Consider the following 20,830-nt stretch of genomic DNA (forward strand, 5'->3'; position numbering starts at 1 on the left):
ATAAATCCTGCTGAAGAATGGAATTGTCTTTAACTTCATTTTACCTTGTGCTAGCTATTTTATCCTTGCCTGATTATCATGTAGTGTATCTGTAATATGTGTAATAGATAACGCGTCTACTCATTATGGGTGCTAATTGAAAGGAGACAAGGCCAGAGTAATTAATCATGCCGAAGTGTGATGAACAGCCTCTTCTGAGATTGCATATTTTGGGTTCATATGAGTGGTCAATAATTAAATGTATTTATTGTGATGCAAGCATTTGCACACAATTTACAAATTACTCTTGTGGCTGCCCTGGTTAAATCAGGAGAATTGGAAACGCAGCATCCCCCGGATGGATCTTATGCTTGATGCGCAGACAGTGTCCTTGGCTCTGCTGGACTTCCCCACCCCCTCCCCCACCCCCACCCCCACCCCAGAGATTATCTGAACTGCGTCTCTGCTGGTTGCCAACTCATCACTTTCTAGTATGTTTCTGTTGTGGCAATAACTTTGTTTGGTGTGGTGGTGACAACAACCCTCCTTCAGGTCTTATGCAGAGAGGAACACGCTTAAATATTGAAATCTGTTTCGTCTACGTGATCAAATTTACCGATGTCAGCACAGAATTTCAAGTATCTGTTTTCAATACAAATTCAGAAAGAGATTAGAAAATTCTTCTCAGCGCTAGATTTTATTTGTCTCCTGTCTCCATCTTGGCATCAACTTTAATGGGCCCTCTGATAGAGTTAGGAAGAAGGAATGAAATGTTACATTTTTATTTATTTTTTATTTTTTTTAAAAAAAACACCCAGATATAGAAATAAACAGCAGTCACCATGGTTGCATTTTTTTTAACCAAATGTGTTGACATTTTATTTGGTAAATGTATTTCACATAGGTTCCTCTCCCTGCCACCCCCTTATGATACTCAAATGTTCTGAGAATTTAATTCTTAATTATTCTGGGAGATCCTACTTCCGCCTCCCCTGCTTCATTCTAGAAAAGGCTCTCTCGGCCACTTATCTGATGCCTGAGAAGAATCCAGCAATTTGTAACCATTGATCTTAAACATTTTAACACCATGGAAGTAAATGTCCCTTTCCTCTGATTGCAAAAGGGAAGGTTTTGCCCCCTTGTCAATTTTCCTAAACCCATCAGCACAATTCCGGCCAAACAAAAACAGAAGTGGAGGCTCAGCATTATTAAAAGTAGCCAGAATATTGCCCAGAGAAAAAATTTCATTTTCCAACCCTCCACCTGAGCTCTGATTTTCGATTGAGAAAAAGAAAAGCTGTGTTTCAGGAGCCAGCAATGTCTTTTCTTGGTTCTTGCTGTTCTTTCCTGTATCCATCTCATCACCTGCCTCGTTCATTCTGCAGATTTAATGGCAGCATTATTGGTGGTTGATCATATCCAGCCATCTACCTGGTGCTTGCCTCCGTTTCCCTGCCGAGTAAAGCCGGACAGGAGAAGAGCAGTTGCACGCGAAGAGTTGGGTTACACATAAATGTAATGGCAAAGGAAGGCTGTGATAGAACCCCTTTAAACGACAGGAAATCCCACATAGAGTGAAAAGAAGCGCGTAAGCCAGACTTACTCCCGTTCGGAAAGGCGCATTGATCGCGCAATCCCAGGAACCCTAACAAGGAAGGCCGGCCAGGAACAGAGCCTCGGGATCCGAACGAAAGGCGGTCCCCGCAGTTGAACTAAGAATGAAAAAGCTGGAAAGTGGCTGCTGCTTTAAAAGCTCGCTTCCCTCAGTGATGCCCGAGATAGTTAATTGCAAGCAGAAATGAATTTCTCCTTCCGTTTCTGATCCGTGCAAACGCACAAGCGTGAACGCCGTCAGCTGATGGCTTTGGTGGGTACCTGTTCAATTCGTTTGCCTGAGAGAGAGAGAGAGAGAGGGAGAGGGAGAGGGAGAGGGAGAGGGAGAGAGAGGATGAACGAATTTTGCAGCGCGTTTGCTTTCAGCTTTCAACGAAGAAGGGAAGGCTCTCCACTTCTCGCCTCAACTTTTTCTTTTCTGAGGAACCAGAGGCAAGGGCTTTTTTATTTTATTTTTGCCACGAGTTGACAGCTGGGCAGAAGCCAGCGGGGGGGGGGAGAGAGTTTCGGGCTTCGTGGGAACCGAGGAAGCAAAACAAGACGCAAAGTCTAAAGTCTATATAGGCTCATAAACCACCCCGGTTTCTTGAAACAAACCGGGATAGGCTCAGCCTATTTTCTCCACCCCAGCCTTGAAACAATGGATCGAGCGAGTCTCTTTACCGAAGAATGTGTGTGCGGGAGAGAGGGAGAGAGAGAGAAAGAAGAAGAAGAAGAAGAAGAAGAAGAAGAAGAAGAAGAAGAAGAAGAAGAAGAAGAAGAAGAAGAAGAAGAAGAAGAAGAAGAAGAAGAAAAGAAGAAGAAGAAGAAGAAGAAGAAGAAGAAGAAGAAGAAGAAGAAGAAGAAGAAGAAGAAGAAGAAGAAGAAGAAGAAGAAGAAGAAGAAGAAGAAGAAGAAGAAGGGGGAGAGAGAGAAGCTGGGACAAAGTCTTAAACAAGAGTTTTGGTCAGGCTTCCTAGTTCAACCCAAATCGCCACCTGGTTTGAGAAAGGGAAAGGGGTCGAAGCGAAGACGACCGGGTCCGCAGGAGGCGGAGAACAGTCCAACGTCCCCAGCGCGACCCTGTTTCTCCGCGCTCAGGGCCTAGGAGAGACCGAAACGCTCCGACTCCGCGCTCGCCGAGAGGGAAGGCAAAACCCCTGTCGCTGAGCCTGGCGGAGACCGGCTGCGCTAAGCGCTTCTTGCCCCTGGTCCTCCTTGGGGCGGGGGGATGTGGGGAGGGCAAGGGAAGCGTGTTTATTTTCGTTGCATTTCAACCAAGCGTCAAAATGCGCTGTTTACATGGATGTCCTGGGTTTACGATGGACGTTTAGGTCAGAAAAATAGCACCGTTGAAGAAATCCTTAAAAACAACAACAACTACCGATGCGGGGGCTGGAAGAGCTGGGCTCGTGAAGAAAGGGGTGCTTAAGAGGCCTCCCCCTGCGTGGAGCGGAAAGGGCTTGGGTTTCCCTGGCTGGGCAGCTCGGGAAGAGAGAAAATCCAGGGAAAAGGTTTTGGATGGAAAGGCGACGGTTCAATACACACACACACACACACCCCTCCCGGGAAAGGGTTCCAAAGTCTCTCCGGATGCCTCGCTTGCGACGCGAAAGACGGAAAGCAGAGGGGTCCGACGGGGCGGGACGGGACGCCGTTGCTGGCAGCCCAAAGGCAAAAAGAAGAGGCGGCTGGCGGGGCTCTGCTCGGCTCAGCGGCCTCCGAGGGACTCTCGAAGATCCTTTGGGGTCCATTTTCCCCGCCCAGAATGTTTTGAAAGGAGGCGCGCCGGGATTGGCCGTGGGGGCGGGGCTTCCCTGCGGAAAGTGACGTCACGCCCTCTCGCTGCAGTGTGAATGAATCAAAGCTGCGTTCTCTGGACCGGCACTCAGCTAGCGGGCGACTGCTGCAGCATCACTTTCCAACCGGGATACGGTCAAGCTGGAATAGCAGGAGGCTCCAAGGGGATTTGAAGCCAGCCGGGGCCAATCTTCTGCAAATCGAGAAGGATCGGTCCCGAATAGACTTCGTATTTTTTTTTTATTCTGAGTTTTTTTATTTATTTATTTATTTTAATAACAATCCCCTTGGGTGTTTTTTTTTTGCCCCCCCCCCCCTTCGCCCAGCGTTTTCGTCCTCTCTGTCAATTGAAATAACACGATGCAAAGCTCAGCACTCGCTACGGAAGGTTCTGTCAAGGCGCTTCCAGAAATTCTTGGTGTGCCCATGCAACGTAAGACATCTTTTTTTTTCTCCCTACTCCCTCGTTCTCTCGTCCACGTTAATTTAAGAATAAAGAAATGTGGCAATTTGGGGAGCTTGAGTGGTGCAGGGAGGAGAGCTGTTAAAACAGCTGCGTTGTCCATGTTAGGAACAAGGGTAGAAGGTTCTGCCTGGCGATGTGTGTACATTGGGGGGGGGGAAGGGTGTCTTGTGCAAGCGATCATCCAAGGTTGTGACCAGGAGGAGGACAGGTTGTTTTGCAGGGTTGTCTTTTTGCCTTATGGATCAATAAATCCTAGCGCTGGAAACAACCACCTGCCAGATGGCGAGTGGCAGCAGCTCCCAGCTTACTGTACTCACCCAGGAGTGAGTCCCGCTGAGTTTCACGGGTCTCTCTCCCGGATAAGCGGGTGGGGTGGGCAGGAGGTTAACGGTCAGGATGTCGGGCAGGCACGAGAATGGCCTTGCCAGTGCAGTAGGCCGGGTTGAGCAGCGGCTTGCCAGAACTTTGCCTCTGCCCTCTCGCTTGTGAGAAGCAGGCGGGCCGGTCCTTTTCCATTGCCCTTCAGGTCACTTGCAGTCTTGCTTTGAGTCCCTTTACTGGGCCGGATGTTGCTTGCGTTTGGGGCACCTCCGGGCTTGCGGTGGGGGGGGAGAGCTTCCTTCAGCGGAGAGGAGAATGAGAATCAGCCGGGCCTGCATTTGCTGCGGCCTCGAGAAAATGAGGAGCGACTACGCCGTGTCGTGAGAAGGCGTCTCTTTCACCCTGCAAAGAGGGGAAGAGTTAACTGCTGAAATCTCCCCTCGGAGGTTCCGAGGATCCCACGAGGTGCGTCGAGGAAGCGGGAAGTGGATTGAAAACCGGCGGCAGGAGCGGGAGTGCGCCCTTGCCTTCGAGGCACACGCATACAAGGAACAAGGGGAAAGGGTGGGTGGGGGTCTCTCCAGAATATTTCATACGCCCACCTCTCTTCTCCGACGGGTGGACTTTTGCAACCTGAGCTCTGCTATGAATTGGGCCTTCGCGAGTAACAAGCTTCTTTCGGTTGGCCTCGGTTCCCCTTCCTTGTGTCCCGGCGGATCTGCTTATCGATTCTCCCCGAAACTCTGTTGAGTCAGAAGCAAGTCTCTCTGATTTAAACGGGGCGGATCTTTAGGAACAGTCCTCTCGGGCACTGCTCGCCATCCCAGAGGTGCCTTCCCAGAGGTGCGCCAACCTTGCTTCCAAGAGGTTGCTTGGGGGGGGGGAGGGAATTCCTGGAGAAAGAGCCACTGTTTGGCCTCATTAAGCAAGCCAGGAATCCATACCGGTACGTGGTGCGGACGGGAGCTTTCCGTTTTCTAGGCAGAAGGAGCCGCTTGCGACCCGAAGGGCTCGGTCCCAGGTTGGAAGAGGGTCCGGCGCTTCTTACAGACTGCCGCTCTGGAGAGGGGAGGACTTCCACCGCCGGCTGCCGGCCTCCGCTAGTTTGCCTCAACGCCGTGGCCTACGGAGGGCCTCGCGGCTGCGCTTTGGCCGGAAGGAGGGAGCGCCTTAGGGAAACTGAGTCTTCCCAGGCAGGCCCCGGTGGAGCTAAAGCGGAGGGCCTTTAGGTTCACTTCAGGTCAGGGGAAGGCTAGGAAGGGAAAGTTAGGCGGAGCGTAGGTAAAATTATCCTCGCCAGGTACCTTAGCCTCGCACCCCCCCCCTTCCTTCCTTTCTGCAGGGCTTCGAGGGAGCCAGCCCTCCCCTCAACTGAAGGTCAAGGGGGCCGAGGGTCTCCCGGGTAACCACAAGTGGCGCTGGGACTTGGCCAGGACGGGTCAATCGCCCTCCCTTCCCCTTGTGCTGCTTGGGACTCGGCTGGGTCTCTGAGCGCTCAGGAGGGCCGGAGCAGCGCTGCGGCCTCGTGAAGTTGGCCAGGTCCTGCCCAGCAGTGGTGCGAACACTTCGAGGCCGGCTCTCACTGCCTGTCTAGCTGGCCTGCCACAGAGTCAGTCCCCTTCTCCCAATCTCCATCCTCGGCTGGTCGTCATTGACTTCCCTGGCTTTTCGGGTCCTTCTCTCGTCCCCCGCTTCGGACGGCCTTCGCTGCACTGGATCGGGCGCTTTCACCGGGCGGTGCAGGCTCCTTGGCCAGGGAAAGCCTTCCCGTAGGCGTCCTTCTTCCAGAGGAGAGCACCCCGCAAGAGCTGGCTCCCTTTCGTTTCCAGTCCATAGGAGTCGAGGGTCGCCTCTGTCGCACCGAGTGTCAGAGGTGATTTGAGGAGTTATCGCAAGGAGGAGGCGGGTTCTCTGGCCCCAGGAAGAGGGAGGCTGATTTTGGGTGGGGATCCCAGGCCCTCCCATCATAAGCAAGGCAACCCCGTCCACCCTGACCCTGTTCCCCCCCCCCAGCGGCTTTTTTTCCACCGCCCCTCCGTTTCCTCCCAGGCAGGCTTGGCTTCGGGCAATTGCTGCTGATTTCAGAAGTTCCATTGTGGAAACAGCAGGAAGGGCGACTTTCTAGTGGATCAGGTTGCCCGGGAAGGAACCTAGCCGGGTTCTCAGTCAACCCAATCACCGGCTTCAGCCAGAAAAGTGCCTGGCGGGCAGGTGAGTTGCCTGAGAACAGCCTTTCATTGGGCAGCAATACCTTTGCGCCTCACCTAAGCTAGAACCTGACTTGTGTTGAGTTGGTTTCACACCTTGAGTGGAGTCAGCCATTTTGAACTGAGGCTTTGCACCTTGTTAATGGCTGGTTAAGCAACCAGAGTTGAAATACCATGAGTTTTAGGACGATTTATGCCCTGACTTTTGCCTCCAAAATGCAAGGGTCTTATCCCAACCCCCACAAGTCTAGATTTTACTGGAAAGAGACTTCCGAGGGTTGATGTCACTGTCTTGGATTAGAAGGTAAAATGGGAAGTTGTGAAACACATGAATTGTGAAACCCGGGTCTGGCATGATTTGTGGTAGACCCGAGATTGGCAGGAAGACTCTGTTTGTTGTTAACATCGAACCAGCTTTGTTTCTTCATATCTCCTCCTGCTTTAATTTCTTTCTCCGCACCCGGCATTTATTCCAATAAAGAATCCTTTCTTGATTCTCCTCTTGGTGGAAACCTGCCTTTACCTTCTTCTTAAAAATGCCACTCCGGGACAAATCCTTTTATTTTCTTGGAAACCAGTTTCCACTAAATTAGGGAGGAGGAACCGACTGAGAGCAGAAAGGCAACTCGGGAACTCTCTGCAAACTATGTGCCCCAAATTTATAGCCTGGGTCACTGCTCGAGTTTGTCTAATGGAGAGTCAATTGGTTCCATTCAATTAGGCCTAGAATATAACTCAGAAAGTCCGTTAAATTCCAATTATCTAATCGCATTCTCACTTTTTCGCCTGCCTTGCTTTCCTTGCCAGGAGCCATTTACTTATCAACCCACATTTTTCTCTCCTCAGTTAACACTGGGATTCACATCTCTCTCTCTCTCTCTCTCTCTCTCTCTCTCTCTCTCTCTCTCTCTCTCTCTCTCTCTCCATAGATATGCTCCTATACACGCACACTCTTTTTGTATTTTTGCACACACAATCCAATGTCAAGTTCAGTGTTCCTAAGCAGACTGATACCAGCACAAGAGCTGTAGGTAACTGGTATATTTTGCATACCTTCCACACCTTCGCAGCTTTTCCTTTTCTTTTTGACTACCAATGTGCAGACTGACAGCAGGAGTCATCGAAAGACTGACGTTTTACCTCTGTTTTGTTGGTTTGATGGGATATTTTAATAGCAGTTTTTCTGCGCTCCCTTTCTCTGCACCTTCCTACCTTTCCACATACTATTTCTCTCCTTTAGCTTTCAAAGCTGCCCTGCCCAGTATAGCCGTCTTGGTTCCCATCGGTTCTGGCCTTTCCCAATCCTTTCTCATGCAGGAGATGTGGGGCCCTCTGACCGGGGCCCTTTCATTGGTGGCTCCTCACTTGGAGGCACAGTCAGATATTTTCCTAATTATCCCTTCCTCTCTCCGGCACAAAAGGTAGAGAGAAAGCCCAGCTTGGGTGTGTCAGACCTCCAAAGGACGGTGGGTTGTGGACTTTTCCCAGATGGTGCTCCCAGTTTAGGAAAGGTTGGGTTGGCCGTCTAAAACATTTGGGGAACACATGGGTGAGGCGGGGCTTGGTGTGGGATGTCCTTGGATTTGTTTTGAGCTGCCAAGTGTTGCTGGAATAAGATCCCCAAAGCATCTCCTTTGGGGAGTTGAGCATTGGAGTCCGTTTCCTTTCACTTTTTTCTAATTACAGGAGGTAATCCTGGTTCAAAGCCCAGGATTGGTGGCCCCAAATCAAGCCTCGTCTCTTTCTGATTTTCTTCATCATTTATCTCTTTCTTTCCTTTTCCCTATGACGTACCTCCAAGGTAAACAGGCTAGAGCAGGGGTAGGCAACCTTGGCTCTTTTATGACTCGTGGACTTCAACTCCCAGAATTCCTGAGCCATCAGGAATTCTGGGAGTTGAAGTCCACGAGTCATAAAAGAGCCAAGGTTGCCTATCCCTGGGCTAGAGGAACGAAAAGGCCTTCATACGGAATTCCAGCCTTTTTCCCAGTTCGGAGCCAGCCCCCTCGGGGCAACAGGCGCCAAAATGGAGAGGCTCCCTTCCGAGGCAATTCTCCCCTTGGCACAGCTGACCTCTGCTCTAATCCGCAGTAATTGCTGGAAGCCTAACTGAGACCCGGAAAATTTGTGGAAAAATCAGCAAATTTTGCTTAACTGTGTGTGAGGCAGTAAGATATCCTTCTCCCCGAGGTGGGGTATAAAATAGATTATCCTGCTTTCCCTCCCCCCCCGCTGCTTCCCCGGGATTTTCTCTCCAGAAAACCCGAACCTGCCCATGGCTTAGAAATGGAGCAAAGACCAGAGGGCTCCGTTCGCCATCCTCCAACTAAGCGCAACAATCGGCTGCGCTCCGTTTATTTTCTATTAGCGAAAACGTGGTGGGGGGGGGCTAAGAGCTGGAAGAAGCCTCGGTTAATAAGAAGCCGGCGATGCATAATTTGCTTGATTTTTTTCCAGTCACATTTTTCCTCCAACCGATTTGATGCAAAGGTGCCTTAATTCGAGCAAAATGCCAAGCTTGCCCTCTGTAGAAAGGAAAAACAGAGCAAGCAAGTGGGGTGACTTCCTTGGTGACCCCCCTGTTTTGTTGTAGATAAATTGCTTGGGGAAGGGGAGGGAGGGAGGAAAGTCTGAGAAAAAGCCACCTTTCGTGGTCGTGGGATCGAATAGATTCACCTAAGGAGCTAAACTACGATGTCATTTGCTTGCTGTAGGCTCAGATGCGAAAATCCGAATATTATGATCTATCCAAAAAACCCAGTTTGAGCGAAGTCTAATTGGGCGAGACATGTAAATGTGTCCGTAGGCTTTAATTCTAATTACACACTTTCCGGGAAGGACACATGTAGATACTTCAGTTGTTCTCTCCGATGAAAAGCTCATTTCTTCTCCACCTCGGTGGGTAGGGCCATAAGTGGACTAACAGTTTTACATTTTCTAGATAGATTCTGTCTCTTCTTCAACCCTTCTATTCCTTCAAATAGACTTCGGTGTGGAACCCGGATTTCACCTTAAATATCTCCTTCTTCTCTTTCTTCCAATTTGATAGGAAGGCGAATTTCAACAGATTAGATTCGAAACAGAGGCTGCTCCCGGTTCACCGCAGCTGAGATCTCTACCTCTGTCTTTTAGGAATAGCTTTCCGGGTTTCAAAAGGATTCGGATTAACCGAAATAGCTGCCGCGCTCTTCTCTGCTTCCCTGCCCAAGCCTTGAATCGGTTTGAGCTCGTTTCGGTTGTACGAGTTCCGCAATTTATTTAACCTACAGTTCCCTTACGTCTGCTAGTTAGGGCAGTCAATAGATAAAACTCAGGTAAAGCAGCTTAGAGTTACAAAAACCAACCACCAGAAGCAAAAGATTAAACAAAGAGTGAAGAACGTAATAATGGAAAGAAAGGCAGGTAGAGGGGCAGCATTCAGCACATACCTATTGAGCACATACCTTTCTTTTTTAATGGTAGGAAACGACAGAATACATACGGTCTAACATGCGCTTTTCCAAGTTTTTATTGCGCCGCGGATCGGGCCAGTTACGTAGATGGGATGTGCCTGTAAGTGCAGGTCCCGTGTTAAGCGCGGGAAAGATCACGGTCGCGGGGGGCTGCGGCCCGGCACATCCCGGAGGCTTTGCGCGCTTAGCTGCCTGGTGGTTTTAGGAAAAATCAGATCTTATCTTTGGGGTTGCTTGCAATCGTTTTCTCCTTCTTGTAGAGTCCACAATGCTTTGTCTAAAATCGCAACTCCAATTAGAGTCTGGGAGAAATCTGCCATGCTCGCCGAAATGTACCTTTCCTCCCTTAGATGCGTGTATTTTAATTTCATTTGGGACCTTTACCGACACAGAAAGAGTAGCGGAAGAAGGGGGGGGGGAGTTATCTTCAAAATAAAGAAACGTGGAAATAAATTGCTGGCATATTTTTAAAGATATGCTAATCTTCATCTTTCTCACCTTTTGTTTGGGAAACGCTACAGAAAAAGATAATCGCTCGAATTTAATTATCGAGAACAAAACAAATAATAAAAAAACCCTTGTATTTTCAAAGCTATAGTTTTTGAAAGTCATATTTGCAGGGGAAGGGGGGGGGTATATATACTGTATTCAATTACTGCTCGGTGTGTCAAAGAGATTGTCTCTCCAAAAAACAACGAAACAGCCTTTACATCTCTCCCTCACCCCAGGGCGAGACGAAAGAATCCCAACCGCGTTGCATCTTCGCTCGCGCCCTGTCCTTTGCAGGCGATGCGGACGGACGGATTTTGGAAGGGAAGGGTCTCAGAGGCCCGACCCGTAACCAGGGGTCGGCCCTTCTTCAAGGGCCTTTAATTCTGGTGAACTTAATTCTCTCTTGCAGACGAAGGGCTCCCGCCAATTCATTTTCTTGGAGACGAGTCCCTTTCTGTTCTGGTCTCGGTAGAAAGAGCACGGTTGCCTCGCTCCCTCCTTCCCAGCCTAGCCCTCGCTGAGGTGGGCGGAACAGCGGGCGGGCGGGCGAGCTCCAGGAGGCGAGTGCGCTAATTCACTTCTAGGGGTCAGGGCGGCGCAGGTTTCCTCGGGAGGTTTGAGCGGCACCTCTTGAACCGCCCGTTGCTTATGGGGGGAAGCTCGAGGGAGCCCCAGAAGGGGCAGTTCCTGCAACGCCGGGGAAGGAGAGCAACTTCGAATAGATCTCCCGGGAGTGGAGCGCAACGGAGAAGCCGTCCTGTTCCTTCAACGGCAGCCCGGAGGGGACGGCAACCCTACATTTCGCACGGTCGGAAGGTGGTCAGGAGCCGCCGAAACCTCCCCGCTGCTTTTCTGCCCCACCGCTCCTCTGGAGGCTTGCCCGAGCAGGCCCGTTTTTCTAACCCTCTTGGGAGTCCTAATGAAGCTGGGTTCGCCTTAAGGAAAGCCCGGAGGGGAAAGAAGCCGCCGGAGGTTGTGGAAAACCCTGCCCGCCTCCACTTCGGACAGGCGGGCAGATCTCGCGGGGTGGAAGTCCGTTCGTAAAATGCAAATGAATTCCAATATATTTGTGCTTCGCGGCCGAGAGACTGAACGCCGCGAAAAGGGAAGAGGCGGCCTGCCACCCCCACCTCCAGGGAAACTGTTTCGCGAGTCTCGGACGAGAGGCCGGCCTTCCCTTCTAGCCAGTCCCGCGAGGCTGAAGCAAGGCGTTCAGCTCCGTTAGTGGCCTTTTGGACGAGCGTAAGGGCGCGTGGTAGGCCGAGAGGCCTTTTACCCTCGCGGGGAAGGAGCGCCAACCTCGCTGTGCTGTGCGCGGGGGCGGGCGAGGGGGGCGTCCCTTCAGAGCGAAACGAGGTGATGCTGCCCCCGTTCGGAAGCGCCCCAGAAATTCGAAGCGAAGAGAGACGAGGCCTTCGGGTGCTTTTTGCCCCTTTGGTCTCCTGCGAGGTGTTTTGGGCCCAGTGAGGCCTAAGAGGACCGAGATCCTCCGCTTTGCTAGAGAGAGCAGTGCTTGCTTCTCTCCTCTAAGGTTTAATGCATTTAATGCTCGGGTCCTCCAACAAGCCTCCAATGAGCAATTCAGCCATCTTCATCTTTTGATTGTGTGTGTGTGTGTGTTTGAAAAAAATACAAGCTTGTTTTTTGATCTAAAGTTTTAGTCTCTTATTGAAGACTAGAACCAGCCAAAACAGACCATGAAACAGATGAGATGATGAAACAATAATTATAACAATTGCGGCCTCCCAATTCCCTCTTCCCCTTTTATTGCAACAAGGTCTATCCCAAATTCAACAAATAACCTACTGCAGAGCCTAACAGTAGCCAACAAATCAGAAAGAGATTACTCAAGAGTTGGTCTGTAGAGTTGGTTTTTTGTTCTCAGAACAACTAGAAGAAAGACAAATCGAGATCAATTTCAATAAATCTTGCCCTTTGGTGACAGTAGAGGCATCACACCCAAAGTGGTTTGAGAAGCATGCAGGCTTGTGTCCTAGAGAAGTCCTGGTCAGCCCTAATGAAAGAGACCACTCACTGATTGTCAAAAATTTGTAATAAGTAGTTATGAGTTGATCTATGGTATCAGAATCTTAAGAAAGAACACATACCTTATATACATTTCTATAAGTTTGTGAATATTGGACAGTGAATTTGCTTCATTCCCATTTTATATATCTTTAAGAATAACTATTGCAATTTGGGTGTGTGGAGGATCAATATTTGCAAACAATACATTTAGGCATTTTTTCATGACTTTGTGGCAGCTTTCTAATTGCTGTTGCAATTGTATGAACAGGTCCTTAGCTTAGTGATTTTTGGATCAGAGGCATGATTCAGTGGTGCAGATTGTAGATCAATTTAAGATTAGCTTTCTTGCATTTATTCTCTTCGTCCAGCAAAAATAAACTATCTTGGAAAAAAACTGTATTGTATTGGAACAAATATGATTTTATTGTAGGAAAAAAACTTTTAAAAACAAAATGAGCAGATAAAACCATTTATATCACAGTTACCTAATTTAGGACAATAATATAAAATAAAATCAGAAGAAAGAAATAATGCTGAAGAGACCAGCACTAACACCCTTGTAACTAGGTATTTTTGATAAAGTCAGTATAAATGTACACCATATCAAATGAATCCTGTGGTCCTTCCTGTAGTACTTTAGTCCTTTAAGTGAATTAACATTTGCTTGAGTTTCAGGGCCTATGGAAAATTCTCACAGACTTTTCCCTCCAACCCCTTCTAATTAACCTGAGGCTCAGTCTGTTCAGAGGTTTCCAAGGTGGATCATATTTGAAGCCCAAAGAAGCTGATCCATCATGTTGTGATGGTTTATTTGGACCCATCCTTCAAATCAAATGATGGAGACTGACATAAATGTTTTCCTGAGCTTGTTTATAAGTCTAGTGAATGTTGTCTGGTAGATCACTTCTGCTTTTCTCCACAATTGTGGCTACAATTTTTTTATTTTTTTAAAAAAATAAAGATTTCAATATGTATTCACTGTGGGTTGATACACCTGAGGAAAAAAAATTGCAGTTAAAAAAAACCACTCTTGGACTCAAAAAGAGTCCTAAAATGGTATAGAAATTATTATTGCCTTTGCTGTTGTTAATATAATGAATACATAAATACATTTCTTTAGTACATGCTTAAAAATGGTGACTAGTTTTGTATCTCATAATATTTAACACAAGACATATTCCTGATGAATAATCTTACAAATGACTTGATATACTATTACTGGTCCCTTTAACTACTACACAACACTGAATCTCATTAGCATTGATAGAAAAGGAAAAGTTATTAATTACCTGGGGTAATTATTAGTAACTATATTGTATTTTATTTACATTTAAACTAAAATGAGGTTTTACTGAGATTTAGCTGTTTTTTTGTGCTGTCCCAGCCTCTTCTTGGCAAATATCCCTTGTCTTGAAGGCAATGGCCAGGTGCAGAACTAAGTCTGAAGAAAGATTAGGTTCCCTATTTTTTCTTTCAAAGCACAAATACATGCAAAATGAGACAGGTGACTATCCACAATGAAAACACTCATCATCTATTCTTTGTTAGTGATACGGTGGTGCAATTAATTCTGAAACAACCTAGTGACAAACTTTCTGTGTTTATGTCTAAGTGACCATCTGTAGGATTGTACTGTATATACATAGATTGGATACAATAATCATGCAGTTTTTTAAGAAAAAATCTTTTGAATACATTATATTTTTATGTTTTTTTATGTATGTACATGGGTATTTGAATCTGCAATTAGTTTGGAAAGATATCCATCTTCTTGCAAAACTATGGGATTGTGAAATAATTCTTTCAATTGAAGGATTGGATGAGGCGTGGGGGATACTTAATTATTTATATATATTTATATATCAAATGTGTAATGGTGTTCCTTGTCACACTAAGCATATTGCAATGTATATCATTTCACAGACTTTTCCTCAAAGTTTGTTAAACTTTTACTCTTTTGTTTGTATCCCCGACTAATCTAATTATTTGAAATGTTACTTTTATTATCTCTACCACAGTTCCCTGAAATCTCACTATTTATATGTCTTTACTTTATAGGGAGTTAAATGAACAGTTTGTCTTATTTATGTTAAAAAAGGCATTTGAAGAACTGTTTGACAAGGAGAAGGGAAGGAAAATTTTAAAACAGCAAAACATGCATATATGTTACACATCAGCTGAATGGTCAGTTTTGTCCATATTTTTTTATTTTTTATTAATGTTCACTCATGAACTTTCCTTGATTATTGACTATTATGTTATCTCTCATTAATCTGTATTTTTTTAAAAGTAAAAATATTTTAGAATTGACTAATTGGGGGATTATCATTAATAGCAATAGCAATATATATATCACCCCATGGTGCTTTACAGCCCTCTTTGAGCTGTTTACAATGTCAGCAATTGCCCCCAACAATCTGGGTCTTCATTTTACTGGACTCAGAAGGATGGAAGGCTGAATCAACCTTGAATCCAGTCATGACTGAACTCCCGGCTGTGGGCAGAGTTTGCCTACAATACCACATTCTAACCACTGTGCCACCAAGGCATTTTAATAGTAAATTTATTTGCATATCATTTTACTCCCAAATAGAATTTTATACTTATATATTTCCTTACCAATAGTGTTTCATCTTTCTTAATTCTCCATAGCCTGTTTTGGTTCAGTTTCTCTAGAAGTCACCTCTTCTGTTTAAAGTCAGAGGGAGTGATAAAGGGTAGGAAGGGATATTTGCCAAGCATGGCATTGGACCTACAATTCTGAAAGCTGGAATCTTTTTTCAGGGACACTTTCCATTTGTTGAAGCAGAATTTGTGCCCCATTGTTAACTGATCTGTAACAGAGCCAAAAGCCATGTCACAGCTTTTCTCCTAAATATCTGTCTCATTTCATTGTCTCCTACTTCCCATCTCATCATGTTTTCACATCCCAAATATAAGAACTTTTGTCTTCTTGATTCTGCTTTCCTAAAGCATAATAAACTTCAAAACATGCCATGGGTTTCTAGAAAAAATAGGTGTGGTCCATATATTGGTACACAGTGCCCAAATTATGTGGTAACCAGATTTTTGAAACTGCATGAAAATCTCAAGATAGATAAATAAGCAGTCTGATACTTTGCACACTCCCCCAGATCCTATTGATTATGCATGCTCAACCCCTTAGGAGGGGGGATTTAAGTACCTGTGTAAGGAGAAGGGAAAAAAAGCAAACAACAACAAACCCAACCCCAAGCAGATAAGTGCTTTGTACTGTGTTTAGTCTCTTGCTGAAACAAAAAGCAAAGAGAGGCTTCTCTCTGGTCTATTTGGGGAACGACAGAGAAATCCAATGTTTCTGTTGCTAATAAACTTTGGTCAGCTTCCCCCCCCCTTCTCTTTGCCTAAGCTATTGCACATTCAGAAGTCTCTCACTAAGAAAGGAAGGCAGAGAACAGATCCACAAAATCATACAAATTAATTGGGCTGCATTTTATACCAGAGTTAGAAGAGCTCTGAAGCAGAAAGATGTTTGTCTGGAAGAACTCCACGGACTATATAAAGTCAGGAATGTAAAAGAAGAAAACGCCAACATCTGACAAAGTCTGTAAACTAATAAAAGATGGCTGATACTGGATTCTGCCCTAGATATACGAGAATATTCAAGATGGACAGTGTTTAATATTCATATTTTATATATATGTAGGGGTGTAGGCCTATACATATGTTGTATATAGTATGTATATGTTGTATATAGTATGTTTAGGTGTGTGTCATGTATGTGTTCACTTTGAGAGTGGGCAACTAAAATTTCATTTTTGATGTGCGTCGTCGTGCCCACAGTAAAAAATGACAATAAAGGTTATCTTAATTGAGCCAAAAGCTTATAATTCAGAAACAGCTGTTTTCTTGGGGTCCAAACTGCACCTCCACCCACCCTATCAAAGGACACTTAGCTGGCGTTGGGGTCTGCATCAGTGGCATTTGGCGCTCATGGTTGAATGTTTCTTTTCAATAGGCAAACTCTGAATGTAATGCTGGAAGGGCTTTGGGGAAGCTCCCTTGGCTTTCAGAATGAGCTGCACCTCATTCTTTTCATATGAGGCAAGATGAGCAATTAATCCTTAGTTGCTTCAGAGGCAGGTGCAACGCCACAAGGTAGCAGGAGGAAGGCTGCCCGTTTATTATGGCATTAGTATTATGCAAATGAACAAGCCGTCTTTGGAATCAGTATGAAGTTGCTCACGATCGCTATTAAAGAAAGGTGACTATGTGGGGACTGTGGCATGATACATTGTCTTGGTTTTAGGAAAAGTTCACTTGTTGAGTATGTTTTCAAGTATAGTAATGAAACAGCAAGAAATAGCTTAGCTTGACATTCTGGAACCTTTCTGAAACTTCAGGTTAGGGCCTCTGACTCTTTGTTTTTCTTACAGAAACAGGAATATATGGAGATTGCATTGTGGATGGCAGCCAACAGTCCTATTCCAAGGTTCTAACTGAAAATACGGGGATGACTAACAGATAACCAGGGCAGAGGAAAGGCCCCTTAAAATAAACTGAACCTTAATTTTGGTAGAGGTAGTGTTTAATCATTTCAATATATTCCAACATTTCAACTTAAGGTTTTCTTGTTGTATGTTTATATAAGACCCTCAAGCTGTTTTGAGCCTCTCCTGGACAATCTGCTCCAGATTTTGCCCTGTGTAGTGCCTCTAGAATGTGTAATAGATTTACTGATTATACTTTTTAATCCTTTTACATTATTGATAAGAATCATGGTTTCAGTCACCATCAATATTAAGCTTATGGTATGGTTGGCAGAGGGAAGAATCAGTATTCCCATTGTGAATCCACCCCAGAGTAAAAAAGAGTGTGCTGTATTGTTGAAAGGAAAGATTTTCTAGATGAAGATTTGGCTGAGTTGTGGATTAGAGGTCTTTAGGTGCCCATATTTTAAGATGGAGATTGCTTTGGCTTGTTCTTGCATTTAGCAATTAATCATAGCAATTCTGTCTCTCATTGCTAATAAGTGTTCATTTAGCTAACCTCCTCTTCTAGGGCACAGAGGGAATCCCCACCCCACCCAATATCTTTGCAATGCCAGCTATTACTTTTCCCAAGTGTAATAGTGTAATAATCCAAATCATAAGGAATCCTTATTGGCATCAGATAGCAAATGTGAGACTAGGCCAAAAATATTCAGCTGCTGCAGAAATACAAAGAGGGGTCAGACAGGGATGTATTCTGTCTCCACTGTTGTTCAATATCTACTCTGAGTCAATCTTCAATGAGGCACTGGAGAACATTGATGCTGGCTGGCATCAAAGTAAACGGTGTTTGGATCAACAATTTAAGATATGCTGACGATACAGTTCTGCTTGCCAGTAAGCATAAAGACCACTCATCAACAGAGTCACAGAAATATCTGAAAAATATGGCTTGAAGCTTAACACCTGAAAAACCAAGATCATGGTCGTCAGCAAACAACCTGTTAATTTACCACTAATAAATTAGAAAAAGTTGAAAGGATCACGCACTTCAGTTCTAATTTAAATGAAAGCTAGGACATGACCATTGAAGTAAAGACAAGGATAGAGAAAGCTTGAAAAGCATTCTTCAAAATGAAAAAGGTCTTCTGCAGTCACGACATAAGCCTAAGATTGAAAATCAGGCTTGTCAGATGTTATATTTTTTCTATCCTGCTCTATGGAGTAGAGAGTTGGTCTCTGACAGAAGGCCACCTGAAGAGACTAGAAGCATTTGAAATGTGGATTTACAGGCGGCTGTTACATATAAACTGGGTTGACAAGATCAGAAATGAGGAGGTGATAAGCCTCCTGGGAAAGCCAAGGGAAATCATCAAAACAATTAAAAAACAAAAGTTAAGACTATTTCGGACATGTGATGCGACACCCAGAAAAATACAGTATAATTCATTTAATCCTCCAGGAAAAGATTGAAGGCAAACAAGGTCCAGGCAGAAGAAGAACATCATGGTTTCAAACTCTAAGGGACTGGTTTGGACAAAACTCAGCAGCACTTTTTCATGTGGCTGCTGATAAAAATAGGATCGCCAACATGATCGCCAACGTCCGATAACGGATATGGCATAAGAAGAAGAAGAAGTGTAATAGAGCTGCTATTTAAATCCTCTGCTTCATGGATTCAAAACTTAAAGTATGTTAAAAGTACCACATTTAAACAAGGAAAGTAATTCTCAGGAAGTATTTGATATTTTTAGGAGAGAGTTTCACAATCAATCTGCTTTAACCCAACAGTCCTTTAATTGCTTCTATACTTTGATCTTCCAGTCAGAGGTGACATATTTTTGTTTGAATTATGGACCTCTGCATAATGGAACACTTACAGAAGCATATCTGTACTGACTTGGATGAAACTGGGATAATAAATTAAGAGTATCATTGCCCTATAACCTATCTTTGTTTCATGTATGAATCCTAAAACTGAATTTAGCCAGGGCACTCCATCAGTGACACTATGAATTGTGTTGCTATTGTTATTAGCATGCTTTTGCAGGATGCTAAGACTTTATACAAGTCAGAGATTATGATTACAGCCAGATAAAATCTGGAAAGTTATTCTTGTCACCTATAATGGAAATGGACAGAAATGGACTACAGGAAGCACAGCGTGCCCAGGCAACATTGCTTTTCTGTTACAATACTCCAGCTTTAAGGGTTGCTAATGACTTTTAAAATTTGGCATTGTCTCAGAGTTTCATTTGCTCACCTGGATATACTTCCTGGAAGCTCTCTCAGCTCTGCAGAAGAACTAGACTCCAGGATGCAAGTCTTACAGGAGAGTTTTACTGGGATTATTCCCGCTGTCTGTAAATCTTGCCAAAGGAAACATCATTTCAGGCATTTCTAGGTTTTAGACCACACTATCACTTCTCTTCCCCTTTCTCCCCTTTTGCAGGACTGAGGTGGTTTTTATTTTATTGTTGCAATTTAATTGGCGTTCTATAAATCCTACCATTAATCAGAGTGAGGCATCATTTCAGGTAGCAAAAGCTTAGCATGATGCAGCACTCATGGATTCCTGACAAGTTCCTCTGTTGGAATCCAAAACCTTCAGCCTCCATTGCATTCTGTACTGTAAACAAATTTGCTCTCAGATATGATTAGGGATATTTAACCTTGCTTTTACTCATGACATGCTTATAAGAATTGAGGCAACCTACTCCATCAAGGGCACTTTGCTGAGAAAATTGGCATCCAAAATCTGTTAGGCTTTCTGTTTAATGTGACTTGAAACTTACATCTTAAAATAAGGGATAATCCGAGCAGTTGGAGTGAGACAAGATGATCTTCTGATGAAAGAGCAAGGAAAAGCAAGTTAAAAACTAGCGTATTTGAAGTGAAGAACCAATGGGATAAAATAAATGCTTTTTTTCAAGGAATATTTCCCTTGTTTGATTTTTTTTCTGTCATTAAATATTCTGTAATTTAACACTTCATATAATTTTATTTTACATTATATAAAAAAGGTAAAATAAAAGAATATATGTGGACAAATTAATATAATATAAATATAACTTTTGGATTTCTGAGTGAGAATCTATCAATCTCAGATAAGGTAAAACCCATAATATTTTGGAACATAGTTGACTTAGAGATATAGACACTATGTTGCACCTTGCTTTATGTGTTCAAATTATTTCAGGCATATTGTTTTAATTACTGTGTTTCAATACATGATTGATTTTAATTTATTACTATTATTTATTGTTTGGTCATACTTCAAGTAACATGATGTTGGTAGAGATTACAGCATGACCATTGCCATCCCTACCTCCATAATGATAAGGATCCTGTAGAAATGTGAGAGTCACGTTACAATGTCTACGAAAGTTTTAACATTCAAAGTATTATATGAACGCTAAATTGCTATAAATACAGTAAATAAATTTAAATCTTAGGGTAAATAAATTAATCTACTAATTAAATCTGGTAGCCCTAATTTTCCTGTGTTCCATACTGCTCTAATTTCTAACTTGCAAAATTTTAATGATGTCATTAAAATACTCTACTTCCTGTTGTGTACGCAACAACTTCCTGTCACTGACTGGGACAAGTCATTCCCAACTTTGGCTCCAGCTCAAGGAGCACCGTCACTTCCTTCAAGCCGTACTTTTGGGTGATGTTCAAGTTCTGCCCATTTGAGTGACATCGCTGTTTCTATGGTAACTAATGCACTTCACGAAGAAACCATTATTGGATTTTATTTTCTTTTAAAAAGAGGAGCTAAAATTGGTGGCATAAACAAAATCTGCAATGTCAGTAATGCTATAAAGTTTTCATTGCCACTTATGGGGAAGAGCTGAATAACTCACTGACATTTTGGGAAGCCCATGCAGTCTTAACTAAGGGAAATAAAACATTGATAGAGCTGAATTCTGCATTAATTATGACACTGTCCCCATATTCCTCATCGAAATACATGAGGAGGCCCCCAAAATTAGGAAGTGTGTATAACTTGTAATCTCC

At 44.4% G+C, this 20,830-nt stretch overlaps 1 protein-coding gene across 1 annotated transcript in view; it reads left to right on the plus strand.

Annotated features, from left to right (window-relative positions):
- Window positions 1-3,732: 3,732 nt before the first annotated feature.
- LHX4 (LIM homeobox 4) overlaps window positions 3,733-20,830 on the plus strand; it is a 54,625-nt gene continuing 37,527 nt past the window's right edge. Inside the window, exon 1 of the mRNA XM_029283203.1 lies at window positions 3,733-3,805. Coding sequence (XP_029139036.1) covers window positions 3,733-3,805 — 73 coding nt within the window. The remainder of the gene's footprint in view (window positions 3,806-20,830) is intronic.

The sequence above is a fragment of the Protobothrops mucrosquamatus genome, unplaced genomic scaffold (genome assembly GCF_001527695.2).
Source record: "Protobothrops mucrosquamatus isolate PMUCROS unplaced genomic scaffold, P.Mucros_1.0 scaffold35, whole genome shotgun sequence".
NCBI classification, from domain to species: domain Eukaryota; kingdom Metazoa; phylum Chordata; class Lepidosauria; order Squamata; family Viperidae; genus Protobothrops; species Protobothrops mucrosquamatus.